This window comes from Mixia osmundae (genome assembly GCF_000708205.1).
Source record: "Mixia osmundae IAM 14324 unplaced genomic scaffold scaffold_2, whole genome shotgun sequence".
Taxonomy (NCBI): Eukaryota; Fungi; Basidiomycota; class Mixiomycetes; order Mixiales; family Mixiaceae; genus Mixia; species Mixia osmundae.
Window position 1 is genome coordinate 43,969 of NW_014575562.1, and position 19,543 is coordinate 63,511.

General features: G+C 55.0%; 9 protein-coding genes across 9 annotated transcripts; 5 read left to right on the top strand and 4 right to left on the bottom strand.

Annotated features, from left to right (window-relative positions):
- Positions 1 to 124: 124 nt before the first annotated feature.
- On the top strand, positions 125 to 473 carry L969DRAFT_101374 (uncharacterized protein; the record flags this gene model as incomplete). Its single annotated transcript, XM_014714294.1, has 3 exons — positions 125 to 166; positions 215 to 354; positions 401 to 473. 3 exons carry the CDS (start codon positions 125 to 127, stop codon positions 471 to 473), a joined length of 255 nt encoding a protein of 84 aa, XP_014569780.1.
- On the bottom strand, positions 132 to 2,457 carry L969DRAFT_84865 (uncharacterized protein). Its single transcript, XM_014714295.1, has 10 exons — positions 2,093 to 2,457; positions 1,906 to 2,041; positions 1,795 to 1,849; positions 1,649 to 1,736; positions 1,386 to 1,599; positions 1,199 to 1,329; positions 856 to 1,143; positions 647 to 799; positions 401 to 596; positions 132 to 354 (listed from the first exon to the last, which is right to left on the bottom strand). The coding sequence occupies exons 1-9, from the start codon at positions 2,417 to 2,419 to the stop codon at positions 537 to 539; spliced, it is 1,452 nt and encodes a 483-aa protein (XP_014569781.1). The 5' UTR covers positions 2,420 to 2,457; the 3' UTR covers positions 132 to 354; positions 401 to 536.
- A 64-nt stretch (positions 2,458 to 2,521) lies between these two features.
- On the bottom strand, positions 2,522 to 7,714 carry L969DRAFT_92377 (uncharacterized protein; the record flags this gene model as incomplete). The annotated part of the gene is made up of 17 exons (XM_014714296.1): positions 2,522 to 2,596; positions 2,662 to 2,707; positions 2,757 to 3,148; positions 3,208 to 3,438; positions 3,491 to 3,673; positions 3,727 to 3,938; positions 3,988 to 4,318; positions 4,368 to 4,469; positions 4,522 to 4,662; positions 4,719 to 4,872; positions 4,929 to 5,012; positions 5,058 to 5,349; positions 5,404 to 5,469; positions 5,528 to 5,654; positions 5,835 to 6,257; positions 6,312 to 6,748; positions 6,796 to 7,714. The coding sequence occupies 17 exons, from the start codon at positions 7,712 to 7,714 to the stop codon at positions 2,522 to 2,524; spliced, it is 4,215 nt and encodes a 1,404-aa protein (XP_014569782.1).
- Positions 7,715 to 8,317: 603 nt separating this feature from the next.
- L969DRAFT_92378 (uncharacterized protein) lies at positions 8,318 to 10,492 on the top strand (the record flags this gene model as incomplete). Its single annotated transcript, XM_014714297.1, has 9 exons — positions 8,318 to 8,408; positions 8,458 to 8,552; positions 8,607 to 8,639; positions 8,691 to 8,718; positions 8,801 to 8,963; positions 9,378 to 9,463; positions 9,511 to 10,105; positions 10,157 to 10,308; positions 10,365 to 10,492. 9 exons carry the CDS (start codon positions 8,318 to 8,320, stop codon positions 10,490 to 10,492), a joined length of 1,371 nt encoding a protein of 456 aa, XP_014569783.1.
- On the top strand, positions 10,472 to 11,335 carry L969DRAFT_84877 (uncharacterized protein). Its single transcript, XM_014714298.1, has 2 exons — positions 10,472 to 11,026; positions 11,079 to 11,335. The coding sequence occupies exons 1-2, from the start codon at positions 10,692 to 10,694 to the stop codon at positions 11,215 to 11,217; spliced, it is 474 nt and encodes a 157-aa protein (XP_014569784.1). The 5' UTR covers positions 10,472 to 10,691; the 3' UTR covers positions 11,218 to 11,335.
- Positions 11,336 to 12,725: 1,390 nt separating this feature from the next.
- L969DRAFT_92380 (uncharacterized protein) lies at positions 12,726 to 13,601 on the bottom strand (the record flags this gene model as incomplete). The annotated part of the gene is made up of 1 exon (XM_014714299.1): positions 12,726 to 13,601. One exon carries the CDS (start codon positions 13,599 to 13,601, stop codon positions 12,726 to 12,728), a length of 876 nt encoding a protein of 291 aa, XP_014569785.1.
- Positions 13,602 to 13,776: 175 nt separating this feature from the next.
- On the top strand, positions 13,777 to 14,959 carry L969DRAFT_21815 (uncharacterized protein; the record flags this gene model as incomplete). Its single annotated transcript, XM_014714256.1, has 2 exons — positions 13,777 to 14,534; positions 14,588 to 14,959. The coding sequence occupies exons 1-2, from the start codon at positions 13,794 to 13,796 to the stop codon at positions 14,957 to 14,959; spliced, it is 1,113 nt and encodes a 370-aa protein (XP_014569742.1). The 5' UTR covers positions 13,777 to 13,793.
- A 78-nt stretch (positions 14,960 to 15,037) lies between these two features.
- L969DRAFT_92382 (uncharacterized protein) lies at positions 15,038 to 17,472 on the bottom strand (the record flags this gene model as incomplete). Its single annotated transcript, XM_014714300.1, has 10 exons — positions 15,038 to 15,073; positions 15,130 to 15,427; positions 15,485 to 15,784; positions 15,839 to 16,018; positions 16,076 to 16,256; positions 16,306 to 16,479; positions 16,537 to 16,686; positions 16,745 to 16,886; positions 16,939 to 16,961; positions 17,013 to 17,472. 10 exons carry the CDS (start codon positions 17,470 to 17,472, stop codon positions 15,038 to 15,040), a joined length of 1,944 nt encoding a protein of 647 aa, XP_014569786.1.
- A 410-nt stretch (positions 17,473 to 17,882) lies between these two features.
- Positions 17,883 to 18,485, top strand: L969DRAFT_92383 (uncharacterized protein; the record flags this gene model as incomplete). The annotated part of the gene is made up of 4 exons (XM_014714301.1): positions 17,883 to 17,936; positions 18,003 to 18,074; positions 18,129 to 18,273; positions 18,331 to 18,485. 4 exons carry the CDS (start codon positions 17,883 to 17,885, stop codon positions 18,483 to 18,485), a joined length of 426 nt encoding a protein of 141 aa, XP_014569787.1.
- Positions 18,486 to 19,543: the final 1,058 nt, after the last annotated feature.

Below are 19,543 nucleotides of genomic sequence, written 5' to 3' on the forward strand. Positions count from 1 at the left end.
CGCTTGTCACGAGATGGATTGATCGTCGTCGTCGTCGCGCGCCTCGTCGAATTAGCGGGAAGGCGCCGCGGGGAATCGTCATCGATCCCGATCCGCGCGCTTTCCGAGCTTCCACCAGCGACCGATGCGCGAGCTAGTCTTTAGGGCGAGGCAGCTTTACAAAGAGGCTCGCCGGTCAGCATGCTTGTATGGCAGATGCTGAAAACGGCTGCAGCTGTCTGTGCTCGGCCGATCTTATCCTGATCCTAACTATCGCTTCCACGAGAAGCTCCGACGTTGTTTTGCGCCTCAGGCAGGTCAGCGCGATGAGGAGCAGCTCAAGTCTGCGATAGCCAAAGCCGAGTTCATCAAGAAGTATGCATAGCACCACAGAGTCTGTGATATGCTGACATGGGCGCAGAGAGATTGAAACACTATACTTTTTGAAGAAGTATCGAGCAATGAGACGAGCATATCCGAAGCTCGAAGAGTGAGGAACAACATGGATACATTGCATGACTGGTATGTTGTACACCAAACTGCATGAATTGCTATCATTACGTGCCTGCGTTGATCCGCTGCAAGAACGGCACGCATTTCTCAAAGTCGTCCATCGTCTGCCAAACCTCATGAGGACACGTACTCTGCTCCTAATCTGGGAACCCACCTTTTTGTGCATCTCAATCTGTGCTTCTGCGAGTTCGGTGAGGATGATCTTCATCTCGATCTGCTTCGTGCGATCAAAGACAGATTGCTCGCGTAGTACTTCGTTACTGAATGCTTCGCTCGTCGTGTGCGCCGCGGTGACTGCTTCTTGCAGCTGTATGCGAGATCGATCAGTCACGTCTCGATAGTGTATGAGCTCAGGCCCCGTACCTCTTTGATCTTTGAGTCCAGCTTTGCCATCCTCGCCTCGCGTGACATATCCTGCTGACTTCCGCGCAGAGTGTCGACTTGATGCTTCAAGTAACCAGAGATTCCCAGCTTGGGTCCTGCACCTGATGCGAGGCGATCACGTTCGCTCGTCATATTTGATAGGTAGGCAGATAGGCCTTCGAAGTCGAGTTGCTTCTGATCTCGTAGCTTTAGCACCGACCGAAAGGCCGACGAATAGGCCAGCAGAGATTGTAGATGACTCATAAAGGGGTTGTAGATGGCCTGGTGCTAGTGTTGTACCTGTGTGTCAGCGTTGTTCTGCACCGGGACAGAGGAGACGGACGCTATCCTTGAGGGTCGCCTCAAACTCATCGAGCGAGCTTGCGAACCGTGCGAGAGGTTCTGTGATACCGGATTCGAGAAAACCCAAGCCTTCTATCGAGCCCGAGAAGTCGGCGTAGTCTTGAGAAAGATCTGTGCGGGCCCTGCTCAGATCCAGCGCGAAGAGCCCGATCAGCAGGATGACTTGCCGCCAGTACGACCTTTCATCCGATGATGCAAACGCTCAATGCGATCAATGGATTCTTCAAATTTATCGAGCTGCTCCCTGAGCTCTGTAAAGCGCTCATCCGGTTTTCTGACTTTGGTGAACGCATTGACGAGCGTGTCTGATATGTTATCGAGGAGTGATGGCGGTGAGTCGGGTATGGGCGGATGTGCGAGATGCTTGTGCATTGTCACCGTCTGTTCTCCGGTTGAGCGAGCACAGCCGAGCGGTCAGCTTCGCACGCACCCATTCTGTCGATTCGAGAAAGGCTTGCAGCAGACGCGAACGCGACAAGGTCGGATGCCTCGCCAGACGCTGCAGAAATCGCTCGAGACTGTTGGATGAGATTTTGCTCCATCAGCATGCGTACAAGTGAGAGAGCATGCACTGACTCTGCTCGGCGTCGCTCGACGAATTCCGTGCTGAACCTATCGCCTTTGATGTATTCTACGTATTCGCGACGATGATGAGCTTATCAATGGATAGCCCAGAGCTCCACAAACCGAGTCTGTGCTTGTCAGGCAGAGGCGGCACGACGCAAGCTTGGAAATCCTTGGTGAGGTGATCTTTGAGAAAGACAAAGTCTTGATAGCGCCGCCTCGTCTCGAACTGCTTGCTCGTGAAGTTGGCGAGATCAGTCTGAGCCAGTCATCAGTCTGCTGCGACAATATGCGTGAACGCCGACCCGACCTCTCCTCTGATGAGATAGCTGACATAGGCCTCCTTGGAGCCCTCGAGCTCCTTGACTGGCTCGCTGACCGATAGATCGAGCTTCCAGGCCGTCACTTGGCTTATACCAGGCATCGAGGAGGTGAACGCATTGCTAGCGATGGCATCTTTGCTAGGAGAAGGTTCCGAAAGGCCAGGAATGGCCGCGTAAGGTGACTCGCCGAATCCGCCATTGACGTCGCTGTGTCGACTCGTTTGGGTCGCGGAAGCAGAGTCCTCGGCCTGGTTGCGCTTGTCGTGCTCAGGCGTGTCCCAGGCTACACTCGCAAACGTTTCCTCGTCGTCCATCTGTGAGCTTAGGCACTGCCAGCTGACGCAGACAGACCGGCGCGCGCGTCGAAACCGAAGTTCTCCTCACGATCATCGCGTCACGACTGCAAAGACCAAAGGCTAGTACAAGTCCTCGTCCGCGGTCTTGCGTTTCCCGTTCACAGTGACAGCCTGACGTTGATAGGCTTCAGCGATCTGTGCCAGGGAGGAAGAGTCAGCGTCAGCGTTGGGCTTTGCAGCATCGTTTGTCGAGAACGTACGAATTCTGGCGTCGTGGAATCCTCAACGCCCTTGTCATCCCGAATGCTGTACCCCTCATAAGTACCGATATACCTCATCTACACAGATTGCTTACCGAATGAAGCGAGGGAAACGGAGCGACACGCCGCGTTCGCCGCCGAGTTGCTCGCGCGCAGCCGTGTAGACTGGGCTCAGAGAGAGATCGGCCGCCAAGACTTCCCAAACCACCCTGGGCTCGAAGTAGACATCTGGCGTAGCTGTTCCGACCTCATAATATCCTCGCTTGCCACATTCGTGAGGCTTCAGCACGGTGTAATGGCTGTCGAGGGCTTCTTCGCTGAACCCTGTGCCGAGCTTGCAGACGGCTTGGTAGGATTCCGAGTCTGGATCGTAGCAAGCAAGTAAGAAAGCGCCATAGACTGCCGTCCGTTTGCCACGGCCGTGGTAACCTCCGATCACCGTCAGGTCAAAAGAATCGCCTACGCCTTGCAGATAATCCTTCTTGACCTATCGAACGCTCGTCGGCGTCAGTGCTACAGGTACCTCCACATTACGCTCGGACAAACCTTGAGCCAATTCATGCTGCGTCGGCTAGGTTCGTAGTATGCTCCTTGACCGTGCAGCATTTTGACCATCAAGCCTTCGCAGCCTTGTTTGATACTCTCATCCAAGAATGCTTGAATATGTTCTACGTCAGAAGCATCGGCGGACGTTGCAAAATCAAATTCGTTAGCTACTGGACTGAAGTGTTCCCGTAGTAGCTTCCGGCGCGAGTCGAGATCCGTCTTGAGAAGTGTCTGCAAGGCCGATCTTCAGTGACATGCAGGATGTGACGAGCAAGCTCTCTACCTCGCCGTTCAAATAAAGCAGGTCAAAGGCGAATAACTTGACGCGAACGGTGACGTCTTCGATCTTGACGCCTTTGCGCTTGCGTTTGCTGAGCTCCTGAAACGGTAGAAGCCGTTTCTCGTCCTTGCTCCATGCAGTACACTCCGCGTCGATGACGAATGACTTGACGCTCGGTTTGATGCACTGTCATGCGCAGACACCTGAGCTCGGATCAAGCTCAGTCTGGATACACTCACGCGAGGCAGCTGTTCGACGAGATCGGGATATTTGATAGACATATCCTCTGAGTTGCGAGAAAACACTTTGATCGAACCGTCTTCTAGCATGTGCACTTGGGCTCGCTCGCCATCGTACTTATACTCGCAGGTAAAGTCCTGGCCCTCAAATCTGTCCAGTACTTCAGTGATGGCTTTCGTCGGCTTTGCTAGCATAGGCTTCAGTGGTATGCCTGCGCGGATGTCAGCCGGGATTGACAGTGAGAAGGTGGCAAAACTCGCCTGCAGTGAGAGCGCAGACATCATGCAGCTTGTCGATGCCTTGCTCAAGCAGAGCAGGAACGATCTTATCATACGACGGGAGCTCGCTAAAGACCTGCTTGATCATATCCTGGCCGGCTTCTATGCGCTGCTCCAATGCTGCCTGGCTGATCTTTTTGCCACTCTGCTCTATCTCATGTCTCACGACCGCAGTGGCGAGCGCGATGAGCACCGTGCGCTCGGCAAGGCCGATTCGAAGTTTGCCTTCGAGCGACCGGATGACGAACTTCGCCTCGCTGCCCTCGCAGCCGGCTAAGAGCTTCTTGATGATGCCCGTTTTCTTCGCTTGTGACTATCGGAAATTTCAGAAGAGTGACTCTATGCAAGCTGCACATACACACGTTTTGGCCAGATGCAGCAGCAATGTCCTTGAGATTTTTGAAGACGACGCGCACATCAAGCGGCTTTTGTTTGAACATTGTCGGCTGAACTTTTCGTGAGCTCTGCTGTAAGGATGAGTACATATGTGCGATGAGGGTCATCGGCGGGACTCGCCTGGGCGACCAGGCCAAGATCGCCTGTCTTGACATAGTCTGCCTTGACTTGGGCTAGACCGCGCCCTGTTGCCTCTGCTATCGCTTTCTGAAGGAGTCCCTCCCCAATGCCGAGCTCCAGTCCTTCATAGTCCGGACAAAGCTGTGTGTGTGTGAGACGCTTCAGCGTGAGCTGTCGTCTGAGAGTGAGCTACATACTCTGTTGATGCAGAGATAGACAACCCGGGTGAGATCTTCTGGCGAGCGCTGGATGACTGCAAGCAGATAGGCTGACAGGAAGGCGCTGATCTCGAGCCGCTTCGACGTTCCTTCGATGAGCTGGAATGTTTTGACCAAAGACGCGTACGGCACGCTGACAGTGCCCAGTCGCGCGTCAGTCTCGGCGCTTACTGATAGTGAGGTACTGACGGGTCGCCCGCTTTCCAATCGAGGACGTTGTGCCCGCCAATCTCTGTCGAGGCACCAATCTTCTTTTTGGTGAATATCTCGGCTCTGTTGGACCCTCAGCACGATCTCGGCAAGAGCAAGAGGCCGTACAGTTTGACAGCCTGTACCTTGTCCTGCTTGCGTTCCTTACTTTCATCTTCCACCTGGGCTTCCTCCTCGCTGTCGGTCTCTTCTGATTCCTCGGACGAGCCTTGTTCGGGGGATGATCTTGATGTTGAGGCCGACGTCGGCTCTTCCGCCTTGGTGCTTGAGGCCTTGGCTTTGGGCTGGAAAATGGCCGCGACGGCTTTCGCCTTTCCTTTGCCATTGGTCGATGATGGCTCTTCCGCTTCTTCGGACGAATCCTTGACTACTCGGCGCTTCTTCGCTGGTAACGTCGCATCTATGTTGCTATCATTGAGATGCATGGCAACGTGGAGCAGGCAAGAGATTGCACCTTGTGAGACCTTTGCATCCGGGGATGCTGACGCTCGCTTCCTGTCCACGGATGAGGCCATGCTGCCTGCAAGAGCGGTCGCATTAGAACGAGATTCTCGGGTGCACGGACGTGGTGCACAGACTCGCGAAGCTTGCTCTCTGCGGAGTTCGAGCTCGAAAAGGAGCGTATGGTGCGGATCGAGGTAGACCCGACAGCGACCGTGCGAGCAAGGTGAACCTGCTCTTGAGTTCGTGTGCCAACAGACTGGGCTGGCTGAGCTCTCAGCTTGCCCCGAGCGAGGCCTCTTTGCTCAGGGGGAGACTTGGTGACGACACGATCGATGGGCACGACGCGTCGATTGATTCGCGCGTAAGAGCAAGGAGCTCCTTCGTCTTCCGACATGGGCCGAGCTTCCAGCTTCATTTGTTCAGATCAACAACAGCAAGGACTTGATCAAGCTTGGACAGGAGCTCCATGTGGCCGCCCACAATCTCGCTGACATTGACGTCCTCCACGCCATCAATTCCCACAGGCTGCAGGCCTGCCACGCGCAAAGTGAGCTGTGTCGAAACGAGCGAGTGTAGTCGGACGACGATAGCGAGAACATAGTCGTTGCTCGAATAGGCATTGACGAGACGGCGCGAAACGACATGACGCGCTTTCGCCCATTCTGCCGGCGAAGGTGATAGAGGTGCGCTGATGAGAATGACGTCAAAGAGGAGATGAGCTAGACCGCGACTGTGCAGCTCGATGAGTGCTCGGAAAACAATGACTGCGCCCAAGCCTGCACCGATGAGCGTCGTCGGGCGTGCGCCTTGGACGCGCTGCTCCAGCACGTCGGCCAACAAAATGCCCGCCTTATTTGCTTTGTCCTGCCACCGTAGACTTCAGCTGGTCATCGCTCGACGCATGATGTTCGGACAGACCCTAGTCCGGATGAATTGATTGTCGAGTACGGTGCCCGCGCTCTTGTAGATGGCAGCCGGCAAAGCGACGGCAGTATAAAAGGCCGCCAGCGCCGTCCGTTTGACGACTTCCGTGGCGCCCTTCATGAGAACGTAATCCCTCACGTAGGTATCTAGATCCTTGCCGGCCGAAAGGAACGCGGCGGATTCAGTCTTGAGTGCATAGACGTCCCTTCGGTCTAAAGTGTGGTTGCATGTAGGCCGCCAAGGATCGATATAGTCGTTCTCCTTTGTCATGAAGCCGGTGCAGACAATAGTGGCGTGCAGACTGGGTATCTGAGGCAACTCTGGATCGTCCACAATCTGATGAAACTCGAATTCGTCGATGCCTTGGATCCTCCTTCGCGCTCTGAACGCTGTGAGACCGCCGCCAGCAACGCCAAAGAGCGTGCCGAGTACTGCTACAGTATCAGCATGATGACCATGCTGCAAGCAGGAGACGGACGGATCGCACCACCCGAGGTGGCGAGAAAGCCAAGGGTGCCTGCACTGGCTCCCACAAGCAACGGTGCAAGCACGGGTGCGGCGAGTCCGCCGGTCAGACCGATGGCTACGCCGCCTACCACAAGGCCGGCGCCCGTCGCAGCCCATTTCCATGCTTTGGATGTCTTGCGCTTCTCTATCGCTTTACGCGAGGTCTCGTCCATCGTTGCATGCGTTGTGTCTGTCTCTGCCTGTGTGACTTCTCGCAGGATGAAGAAGAGCTGCTGGGCGATGGCTTTCTCTGACGTATACACGACAGAGGCAGGAATATCGAGCGTGGCGGCGATGCTGAAGATGAGTGTGCGTGCTAGAGCGGTATAATCCGGCTGAGCGGGGGCTTTAGGGTCGACGGCTTTGCCTGCCAGTCCAAGACTGACGAGTACGAGATCAGACACAATCTCGTTGTGTATTTGGGAGTTGCTCGGCAGCGAGGAGAGCAGCGGACGGAGCTCCTCGAGTCGTGGCGAATCAGGTAGCGCTTCTCGCTTGACGTTGAGATGTGTGCAGACAGCTGCGAGCCAGTCTGCTTTCCAGCGGGCTCTCTCTGTTCTCCGCTGCTTCTCGTCGTGCTCTTCCTTCTCGAGAACGCTCTCTTCGAGCTGAATTGCATGGACCTTGTCGCGTATCTGTTCATCGCTTGGCCGAGGCGCATCCTCGATGGTCAGGCGCTGTAGGTCCGGCAGCTCTGAAGTCTGCGCATCTTCCTTTGACGCTTCATTGAGGTCAAAGACGGTCTCTGAGACGCCCTGATCTGGCAGACTTGATACGGTGATAGATTGATCTGTCGGCAGTGCCAGTGTACATACATACTTGCTCGTGATGGCGAGGATGAAGCGTGTGGTGTCGGACCATGTCTCAGCGTTCGGCTTGATGGCATCCATAGCCAGCACGATCGCCTGCTGTCGATCGTGTCAGTACGTCAGTGGGCAGCAGACTTACCGGTTGCCAGCAATTGACGCGAAGTCAATCACATGAGTACGCCAATTCTTATCCCTTCTTGACATGTCGCCGTGCCATCTCATTCTGTCTCATCTCAACAGCTCCCAGAGATGCCTGACGCCCTGCATTGCCGCGCTGTGTTGGCCCTCGAGCCAGTCATGTGTAGGAGCAAAATCAACGTTTCGGACGTCTACAGCATTGCATATGATTGTCGCTCTTGACGCACAGATCTCGCCACAGCCTATCACTTTCTCGGCAAGACGAGTCATACGCTGCATTGTTGAGCCAGGACCAGTGCGACAGCTCCTGATCTGCCTGATGCCTTTGCAGCCACAATTCTCGCAAATCTGCAGATCACCGTCGGCGACAATGGAGCTACATGCGTGTATGCGTTTCCCTGATGCTTCGCATTGAACCCCGCCATCGCCCTTGAAAGATACACGAAAAGTAAGGGTCAGACATGGACAAATGTCGCAGGAGCTCACTAGACCATGGCTTTACCGTCCATGCGCTGAGTCCACTTTCGCTACCCTGTTACGCCTCAGATGTTTCTTTTCCTCTTCGTCGGACTGATTTCGATCTCGTCTGTGTTGACCGACTGGCCAGCAGGCCGGAAGAGCGACGTCATCATCATCTGTTGGTTGCCATCAGTCACACCAAAGCATCCGCTGATCGATGCAGACAGTCTTGGCTCGGGCAGTTTGCATAGTCATCTTGCTCACAGAAGGCGTGGTGTCAGATGTCGTTGCTCAAACCATCGCACAATCGAGCAGAGTCGATGTGCGCTACTCTGCTTCTCTGCCGCACCGAACTGATAGATGGTGGCGGCATCAGCGTGTAGTCGATGCAGACAATGGTGTCCATGTCGTTTGTCGACCCTTGCTGCTGCCGCTGCCTGTTGACGAGCCACTGATGTAGACCACTCGCTCGTTGCCTGCTATCAATGGTCTTTGATCAAGGCTATAACCCAACCACGAGCAGAGTCATCCTCGTCAGCGCAAAAGTTCAATCGCTGACAGGGACAACAGAGCAATACGAGCTGGCTATACGTACTCCCGCTCCATCTGCCGCGCCTTATGACTGCGCCTGTGGGAAAGCGACGACGTTGACGATCTGGCTCGGTCTGGAAGACACAGGCAAGAGCAATACTCGCGTCTCAGCCTGGAATGACGAAAGCTTTGTCTGGATGCTGTGTGGCTCCAGACAGTTCTGTGCGGCCACAGTCAGAGGAATGTATGATCGGCGAAGATCGCTCGTACTCGATCAGCCCTGCTCGAAGCTCAAAGTCCGCTGTTGTGCCGATTGGGCTTTACTGCTACGCATACGATGAATTATCTTGCGCGCTCATCCTGATTGCCGTCACTTTTCCTGCAATGTTTCTGCTTCTGCTGCTCTTTAGCCTCGCCAACTGTGCACACCAGGTCTGCAGCCAGGACGGCGTCTATCGCAATCACGACTTCGGCATCAACTCGGTCACTTACCAGCTCAAAGGTGACCAGGACGATACAGCTAGCAACTTTGACTGACATCCGCTCAGTCGCCGGCACCGCTCGCTGCTCAGAGCGTCAGTCTCTGTCTTTTCTCTGAACCCTGTTGATCCAACAGATCAGAGGGCTTGTTCGCATTTGATGCCGCACTACAAATCCTCGTCCTCTCCGATGGCAGAGGCATCAAACAGAAAGTCATCCAGCGTGAGCACGACTGGCCCACCACGAGACACACACTCACGCTGTGTCAGGGACCAACGCTCGATCGTTCGTCAGCATAGGCCTCAACAAAGACCCGTACGGCCAAGTGCGATCGAGTTTGTTCACCTTTACCATCGATGCTACCGATGACCAAAAGATGTGGGACGACACCGCGCGACGATGCTGCCGAGCTAGCGTCAAGCTGAACATCACCTTGGGCGTCAACGATGACTTTCTCTCGCCCTTTAACACTGCTACAACAGCCATCAACTGCGGCCAGAAGGTGACGGGCAACCCAGAATGCGAGCCAGGCAAATCGACAGCAACTTGTTCTGAGCCTTTCCGCTCGATCCGCCCCGAGCCAGTCGCGGAAGTGGACCTGCCCTTCGTGCGCACGTACAATGTCTTGTACCAGGCAAATGCGCGATGCCCCATACCGCGAGAAGGCGGAGGCCGTTTCCCGCATGCTCTGTATAACACTCAGTCGGGAGCCTTCCAGACCACCGTCGTCCTCGTTGGCAGGGGACCGCCGCGCTATTGGGCACCCTCTCATGCCACCTTTGGTATGTTCCGCGCCTCTGTCTCGCTTGAAGCAATCAGTCAGACCCCTCGCGATTCTTGGATCGACTTTTCTGTTCGCTTCCGGTACGTCTACCGCCTTGAGTCCTCATGACCACCTAACCCATGCAAGTATAGTGGCATTGGTGAAGATCAAGACGGATGGCCCGATAACGACAAGATGTGCTGCGATCCCATGGCAGAGTACAAATTGCGGCTTTTTCTCTCCCGTCAGAGCGGTACCTGGATGAGTGGACCTGGGCGGGAAATGTTCGTCGCTTGTCTTCCAAGTATGTTCGCATCTGCTCTCCCTTTCCCTTGAGTTGGCCACTCATCGCAGAGACAGGCAGACTTGCTTCTAGCTCGAACAGCCGCGCCAGGTGCGAGACAACGCATCCGTACCCTTACGAATACGAATGCTCCTCAATCTCGCGGGAACTCCAGATTCAGACTGTTGGCAGTGCGACAATGTAATGCAACATCGTTCGCGGAGCTACGGAAATGGCGGCTTGACAACAGCCTGGCGCGTTGTTCGAATCCCTTGAGGCGGTTGTGACCTCACGACGCATACGTTGCCCAGGCTTGGGGTGCGAGTGTCAGGCACTGACAACCATCTCCCGTCCGATGTGCCGTTTCCCTCATTTCTTTTCATCGACGATAAGTAACAGCAAGAATGTTCAAGGGCTTGCTCGCTATCACTCTTGCCGCTACCGGTGCCCTGGCTCAGCAGTGGCCCAATGGCAACACCGGAGACTTTGAGATCTTCCTTGGTGGTAAGGCGTTGTGCGGCGCCCTGTATCTGCGGAATGGCCAAGGCAAGTCCGAGACGTACGACGTAGAAGTCGGTCAAGCGATCGTCAAGGTGCGTTATCCTCTCGCTGGCTTGTGCAACGGGCCCACTGACGAGAGCGATGCTCAGTTCCGCCTGACTGTCGGCGAGCGTATCAAGATTTTGTCAAATATTGGCGGTGTCGATCTCGTTGACAGCGGCTATGACGCCAATACGGGGTGAGTCTGTACGCGTTCGGCCAGCAGCCTTGCTGATGAGCTATGTCTATAGCAAATGGACCGTTACCACCAATACCAATGCCCCTATCTCCGGTACGAACATCGTCGCCGCCTGTGGCTGTAATGCTACGATGACGCTGGCCTTCGACGTTCCTCTTCGCGGTGGCCGTACGTCAGAGCGTTTACCCTGAATAGTCGAGCCTAACTTTCCATTTGTCTTGTAGCCCCTAATGCCTTCGTTCATCTCGATCAAGGCAAGATCACGGAGGCATGTGCTGTGTCGCCAGCTTGCAAGGACCTTGGAATCACCGGTTTCGACTTCGATCCCGAGTGCACTATCAAGAACGCTCCTTACGGCACACTCAGCCCCGCTGAAGGATGATGCACGCAAAGTTGTGGGATTCTATGCAGATCTCGAAAATGTAACCTGCTGCTGCTATCCTACGAGTATGCAGGCTGCTCTGACACGATTGGAGGTAGTCTCGATGAAAAAGCTGCATTCCGTCGAGGCACTTTCGTATCTCAAGCGAGTCCTGCCAGCTTTTCAGATGCATTGTAACGAGTGAGAGCTGAAGCAATGTGGGTAGTCTCGTGGGTTCATTTGTAGCAGAGCCTCGAGACAGATGTCGACTTGAGCAGGAGTGTCGAGGTCGACAAGAGGTAGCATCGCTCGAGTCAACCTATCCGATCGCGTGGCGATGACGAAGAGTCTTGTGAAGCGCTCGAGAATGAGGAAAGCCTTGCTCTGCTGATTTTGCTGAGGATGCTTCATCACCGCGCCGCATTGCACGAGAGCTCCAGACCGATCTGGATTCTGGATCGAAGGCCAATATGAGTAGCGACCGTTTGCTCGAGAGCTCAGGAAAGTTCAGAATCTTCGACGAATTCGCTTCCTTCCGCGTCATCTCCACCGTCGCTTTTTTTCGGTTGTGGCACAAGATTCTTGCAACTCAAAGAAGGCCACCATAGCAAGCCAAGGGTATCTCTGATTGAATCCGTCATGCTTGAGATTGACGAAGACACTCTGCTTGATGCCCGCTGTCTGGCAACTCGAATGGATAGCGTTTGGAGAGAGTGAGGTACCTCGCAAGGGGTCATAGTCGCCAACCTTCTGCACTGCCCGGACGGCCTTGTAGACTTGTGTGCATATCTGTACCTCGCGCGTGATCACTTATGATCTGGAACTGCATTCCTCGAAGATTGGGTCGACCGACAAGAGCCGGGTAGCTTCCTCGAGTACTTGTTCGCCGAGCTGAATCGTGTTGCTCTCCTTGCAGACCTTGAGGAGCGTCTCGAAGAGGACGCGGCTGCGCGCTTGCTGTGCCATCGTTCGGCCTCCTGGTGCGCGCGTCATCCGACCCTCGTACCACTCGTCTCGTAGTCAGCAAGCGAAAACGGGGGCGGAGGGACGCGTCAATCTTATCTGTGGATGAGCTTGCAATTCTACACTTCCGCCCGTCTGACGATGACGAGGGCCGATCGGCTTGTCTGCCATGAGATAGCTTGTCACATCGACGCCACGCGATACAGCCGACCCAAAATGCGTACGCACTCCCTCTTGTCGGCCTTGGTGTCTCTGACAGAGAAGCAAAGACACTTCACATTGCATGACTTGCTGGCGCGAGGCCGCCAGTCTACGATGGCTATTGTTCGCAAGCCTCGTTGATCTGCGCGACCTTTGACACATGGCTGAAGACAATTATGGATGAGTCTCTGTCGAACAGCGGACCGAATCCGCCTCGTTTGCCAGTCTGAGGATCGTTTCGAGCGAGGTCATGATGAGGTCGGGGTCATGTAAGTCAAGCAAGGTGAGCATGGCATTGGCGAGTGACTCTGATCGGTATGCAGTGACGAAGAGGCGGATGAGTCGGTCTGATGCAAGCCATGTATCTATGACGGTCCACTGAGTGATATGCGAGACCACAAAGCCGAATTGCTCTAGAGCGCCAAGGCCTGGAGTGACCCTCGAACGTAGCGGTTGACTAGCATCGTACTTGAGGTGCGGCGGAGTTGCAGGCGGGAAGGTGACGGGCTCGCAAATGGACAGATCGACCAAGGTGGGTGAGGATGAGCGTGTGCGTGTCTCTGAGGAGAGTATGGAAGCTCCATCGCTGATGCAGCTATCGACTGATACTTCTTCGTCCTCGACCTCTTGCTGATCGTGCAGAGTGGAGAGCAAGTGACCGAGAGCGGAGAGAGAGGCCCAGATCGCTTGCCATTTCGGCGCCATGCCGTCGAATCTGATCGTTCCCAAGCTCGATCTGACTACGCCTGCGCGAGCACAAGCAGCCTCGAATGACGCTTGTGAAGTTGTGCCGGTCTCGATGTCGTATCGTATCTCGGTACGTAGCTTGGTGACGGCATCGTAGATGAATTTGCGGTATTTGACCTGGCTCATCAAGCGGCGAACTGCCGGGCATCCCGCTTGAAACTCTGGCGTGCTGCTGAGAGATTGATGCACTTGCTCGTATATGGCTGCCGTAGGGCGCTGAGGCTTGGGGTCCTTGCACAACCCATACAGCGTGTCAAAGAGCATGTTCAGCTGGGCGGCCGTCATGGGCTCTTTGGAGACCATCATTGCCGCTTCATCTGGCTCGTTCCGAGACGTATGAACCAGAGGCTGAGAAAGGGAGTCCGGCCGAGGAGGACGATGTTACGAGCGTGCGTCGCCAGGCCACAGCCCGCCAGCCGGTAGGGCGCGTCCTCTGGCTGACACACATCGACGCACTCACCCACTCACTCTCCCTCGCCTGGCTGTCGGCGAGAGATGAGCAACCCGAACAAGTTTGCCGGCATCGCTAACGGCAAGGCGAGACAGTCACACAAGCAGAGTACTGCTTCGCCCTTGCCCTCATCGAGTAGCACGCCCAAGCCGACCGCTTTGACGGCGCCATCTGCAACTCCCCATGTGGACGCCTTTCTCGGTCGACGGATGGTGGAGTACTCGAGCGAGAACGACAAGTGTCCGGTGTGCAAGTATGACCGCTACTCGAACCCGAAGCTGCGCCTGCTCGTCTCGAGATGCTACCACAAGATGTGTGAATCCTGTATCGACAGACTCTTCACCCTTGGACCGGAGCCATGTCCCCAGTGCGGCACCGTCATTCGCAAGTCTGGCTTCCTGCCGCAGACGTTCGAAGATCTGGGCGTGGAGAAGGAGATTGTCATCAGGAAGAGACTGGCAAAGTCGTTCAACAAGAGGCAGACTGACTTCAAAGAACTCAAGTACTACAACGACTACCTCGAGCAGGTAGAAGAGATCACTTTCAATCTCATCAACGGCGTCGACCTGCTAGAGACCGAAGAGAGGATACAGAAATTCCAAAAGGAGAACAGCGATCTCATTACGAGCAATAGGCAGTCGAGCCTGCGCGAGGCAGAATCTATCAAGCAAAGGGAGGCTCAAGACATCAAGTCTCGTCACTTGAAAGCGCAGCAGCTACGGGACGCAGAACGAGAAGAAGAGCTCGAGCTCGAGCGCAGCAGGGACCAAGTCATTGCCGAGCTGGTACGCTCCTCTCCCACCATGTGATGACTCATCTGAACGCGTCAGCCGGACAGGAATCGACCGACAAGTCTGCCAAGCGTATCGTCAAGAAGCATGCACGAGAAGTGGCAGCACACCAGATCGACACCACGACCTCGCGCTCTACTGCCGGCTACAACTTTGCCGGTCTGATCAGTGCAGAGGACCAGATGGGCATTGACGAGAAAGAACAAGAAGAGCTGGATATCGATGGCGAACTCGGACGATGGGATGACTATACGACTTTGTACGACGTACCTGCCGATGCCAAGGCTTACCAAGACGAAGAGATGCTCAAGATCACTCAGAGTGCCCTCGTACAAGCCGGAGGCTACAGCATCCTGCCAGTCTGGAACAGATCCATTCAGCTCGCACTTGGCTCACTGTTCCGACCGCTAGAGGCCTAGTCACTCTGTTACTCATGTTGTCGTATATTGCTACGTCTGTCCTCATGACGGGTGCTTTGGCTACAGCGTTCTCTCTCATCATGCATCTGACCCCAGCTTGAATTGCGCTGCTTGCTGTTAGCGATGGGAGACATCAGCTTGCTCTGCTGCATTCCTAACCCGAGACTCACCTCTGGGTAATGTTTGACAAAGTCTAGTTGAGCTTCTGCTGCCGCGACATATGAGATGGCATTGACGAGCTCGACCTCTGTTCTGGCCAGCTCGACAGCTCGGTTGAACAGCTTTGCAGCTGCCGGAATCTGGTTCTGCTGTAGCTTGAGCTGCGCGCATGTCGCCACGGCAACATCGCAATTCTCGTCGATTGTGATGGCGCGTTGACATAGTTGCTCGGCTTGCGCAAAGTCTTGATTCCACGTGAAGACACAGAGCGCCTGGTTCACTAATGGCAGCACGTTGACTGGTTTTGGACTGTAAGCAAATGAAGCTGTTTCAGCTCAAGTGAAGCAGCAGACAGCGAGTCCCTACCCCGCAAGATTCATTTCGACGGCTTTGGCAAAAGCAGCATAGGCTTCTTCGAATTTCTTGAGATCGAGCAAGACCTCGCCATAGTAATTATGTATCTCGCCGCTCGTGGTACCGAATTCACGCAGGCCTTTTTCGAACGCCTTGAGTGCTCTCGCTTGGGAACCTGCCTTGTAGTATGCGACTGCGAGTTGGATGTGGCTATAGATGAAGGCTCGATCGAGCGTGACAGACTTCTTGTACTCTTCGATTGCCTTTGTATAGTCGCCCATGATGAAGTGCACCTGGCCGCGATGATAATATCTGTCCAGCCGACAAGAGATGAGTAGGAGCCGTCAGCGAGCCAAGATCACTGACATGTCCGGATCATCAGGATTGACAGAGACAGCCTGATCAAAGTCGGCAAACGCATCCTGGGTCTGTCCTAGCTCCATGTGGACGCTTGCCTTCTTGACCCAGGTCTGTGCGACACTGGGCGCCAGGTCTGTCGATCTGTCGAGATCGGGTAGGGCTTCCTTTGCTTTGCCCATGATGAACCTGTATCCCATACAAAGTGTCAGCCATTCGCGCGATGCTGAGGGCTGCATAAGTCACCTCATCGTGCCTCGCATGTTGAGAGCATAAGCTTCGAGCTCAGGAGAGCTGATACCTTGGCCAAGCGACTCGTCAAAGAGCTGATAAGCGTGGGTGTAGTCCTTGGCATCGAGCGCATCGCAGGCCAGACTCAGTGTCTGTACGCCCTGTTCGGCTTCTGCTGGCATGTCTGGTCGTGCCCCTGTCCGCGCATGATCAGCGAGTGCATCCTAGGATAGTAGGGGGCGCACTGGGACGGAAGGCTTCCATGTAGGCGCGGATGAAGGTCGGGCTCGGCATGCGAGGCTCTCTTGTTTCCATGATTCTCTGGGCTTTCGCGACTGAGAAGGCCTTCATGACCCGCTCTACCGCTTCCGCGGTTGCTGGGGTGTTGAACTGCTCCAGAATTGCGGCTGCGGTGAAATCTGCGCACATCGAAGCGGACTCAGCTGAAATGAAGCTGTCCCCTCAAAGAAACGTGCCACAAAGCGCTGCGTAGAGCTTCTCCTCTTCGCCTGTTGACTCCCTTGCGTTTGCTCGACGTACGAGAGCTTTCACATAGGTCGGATCGAGGGCCAGGGCTTTTGTTGTGTCTTCGATGACGCGCTCTGGTTGCCCAATGTTTGCATAGCCTGTCCGTCGCCTCGCACTCTTGAGCTCTCAGATCAGGCTTCAAAGACGTTCACGGACATGCAGCGCGGTTGGAGAAGTAGACTGCTGCCTCTTCGTGTCTGAGCGCCTGAGTATAATATTCGATGGCTTTCTCGAAGCTCTTGCTCGCGTAGGAGCTGTTGCCTTTGGCCTTGAGGGCGTCTGCTGCTGCGTGCTTGTCCTGCCAGCCGTGTGGTGTCAGGCGTGTACATGCCTGCAGATGTCAAGGTTACCTCGCGCGACCAAGTCTTGAGCTCTTTTGTCAGGGTTCAGTGACGCAGCTTCACATGATCTCAACACGGCTCACCTTGATCAGTAGGATATGCATCAGCCTCCTCGACGGTTGCAGAAGTAGCTTTCTTTGCGGGCCTCCTCTTGCGATGCTTCTTTCGGCCGGCTGTACCTGGCTGACCGGCCTGATTCGCGTCTGTCTCCTCACCCGAAGCGCTCTCGCCTTCTTCCTTGCTCGACCGCCTGTCCTTCCTCGTCCGTGGGGCATTGCTCGCGCTGGCATAGTAGTAGATCCCACCAGAGAGCAAGACGACGCCCGCAGCTGCGAGGACTGCTCTCTTGTTGTCTTTGACAAAGTCGCTGACCCGATCGACGAGCGAGGTTGATGCAGATGCACTGCTTGGCTGTGTGGCGTTGCCGGGCAATAGTGAGCCGCCTGTGCCGGGCGCTAGGTTGCCCGTGGCAGGCAGACGATCAGCGTTTTGCAGGAAAGGTGCGCCGCCTGGGAATGCCGGTACTCGTCCCGATGAGGCCATGGCAGCTGACTGTAGCTACCGATGGGCCACAGCCGAGCTCTGTCGATGTCGTGGAGGCTCCTCGGTGGCAGGACAGAGTGCAACAGCCGACGGCGAGCAGGCGCAGAGCTTATAAGCCTGATGATCGATTGATCCAGTAAATGCCACGCGTCTATGATGCTCACGGCTTGATGTTGACTGCTCGCCGGACTCTTGAAGCGATCTTGTAGGTCAACTGTGCTCTTCACGATCTCTAAACTTCCGGAGCTAGGCCGTCCATGATCGCAGGCTGACGAGTGCAGCGCGCAAAGTCCCTGAAGTCTGCAAAACGCGCTCAAGCTCCTTACTCTTTGCCACGACCACAGAAGACGATCAAGCGCACTCGCTGACTCATCCCTCGCGCCCTGCAGAACGCTAGAAGAGCACCAATCATGTCGGACACCGAGCCCCAACCGAAGCCAGAAGGTGGCTCTGAGCACATCAACGTCAGTCGAGATCAGAGCAGTTTCCCTGAAATAACGCCAAGCTGACGTGTTCCGCTCGATTGCCAGATCAAAGTGACCGACTCGGGAGGTCAAGAGACCCATTTCAAGATCAAGATGGCGACCAAACTCACCAAACTCGTCAGTCCTCGTCGAGCTTGTGCTTTGCTTTACAGCGCTGATCGCAATCCGCAGATGACCGCCTACGCGGACAGACAAGGCGCAGCTGCCAACTCCGTACGATTTCTGTACGACGGTAGACGGCTGACCGGCAATGAGACGCCGCAAGAACTGGACATGGAGGACGGAGATACGATCGAGTGCCACATCGAGCAGGTCGGTCGCGTCTGATCTCAAAATCACTCACAGCACTGATCCATGCTCCCTCCTGTTGCAGCTGGGTGGCTTGTAGACAGACTGTGCGAGAGGTTGTGGTCTCATTATATCGCCTTCCGCTCGGCCTTCTGCTCGTCTATCCGACGGCATCAGACTTTACTGTCTTTTTCTTCGATGCAGTCTGTATACGTTGCCTTCGTCGCCTCGAGCGACTGAAGATGCGCCCACTTCAGCACTTGCACCCAGACTTTGACAAAAAAACTGCAGAGTGGCCGACGCGATCGACAACCACAGCCCAATCTCGCCTCCAACCCTCCTGGTTGCCGTCCTCGATGTTGCTCATTCCACAAGCACTGTCCCTCGCTTGCATAGCTCTGAGTCATGCCAGCCCGGTAACCGCAACGTGACGAGTCTCCAAGCTTGCGCAGATGAAAGTCTGCCCAAGTTTGATCTGTCCGCTGTGAGCTTCACCCTGTTGACCATCGACGAAAAGTATGAACGCTCTGCAGATTCCTACAAGGGATGGACGCGCTTGCATACCGCAGCAGAGACAGTCAAATTTAGCGATGTCTACGTCTATCTGGACGCTTACAAAACGCCCCAAGGCACGCCAACGCGAGTCGAATCGACCGCCGTGCGATATCCCTATGCCATCTAGAAGCCAGCTTGTTTTGCGTTTCTGCAGCGATCTCCTCCGCATACCATGGACATCGAGTCCAAAGTTCAACCGAGTATTCGACTCCTTATGGTACGACTCGTGGCTACGTCGTCAACTTTCACTTCTACGGCCCGCGCTCGTCAGCCGCTCGTGTTGGAACTTCGACTCATTTGAGGCGCATGCAGCCTTCTTGCCAGCTTGGACGTTTCCATACGGAGACTGTCGCTCAGTGGTATGATCGGCTCCCTGGCTGTTACGAGCCAGAGCCATTTACAGCCGTTCGAATGTAGAGAATCCAAACGAATCTCATCCTCGATTTCAGAGCGGGTATATCGCAGGTCCCGACCTTGACCGCAGCCTACTCTTCTTCTGCCCCAGACAAGATCATATAAGAACCGGGCTCGGAAGGCCTGATGTACATCCGCTTCGCCAGAAGGCCTCGCGATGAGGATACACGCCAATAAGCAGATTGTGCAAATACATGGCCGTTTAAAGTCCCGACTATCCCAATAAGATACAGGTCAGTCTGTCAAGAGGGGATTTGCAAGCTTTTGCTGACGCGTAGCCTCCCTGCAGACTTGTCAAAGGTCTACAAGAAATCTTTTCCGGCCGTTGC

Coding starts and splice junctions, on each gene's coding strand:
- L969DRAFT_84865 (XM_014714295.1), bottom strand. CDS start 2,419: ATGGACGACGAGGAAACGTTTGCGAGTGTAGCCTGGGACACGCCTGAG. Junction 1,737..1,794: donor GTCGAGCGACGCCGAGCAGA/GTCAGTGCATGC, acceptor CTCATCCAACAG/TCTCGAGCGATTTCTGCAGC. Junction 597..646: donor AGATTGAGATGCACAAAAAG/GTGGGTTCCCAG, acceptor GAGGTTTGGCAG/ACGATGGACGACTTTGAGAA.
- L969DRAFT_84877 (XM_014714298.1), top strand. CDS start 10,692: ATGTTCAAGGGCTTGCTCGCTATCACTCTTGCCGCTACCGGTGCCCTG. Junction 11,027..11,078: donor GGCTATGACGCCAATACGGG/GTGAGTCTGTAC, acceptor CTATGTCTATAG/CAAATGGACCGTTACCACCA.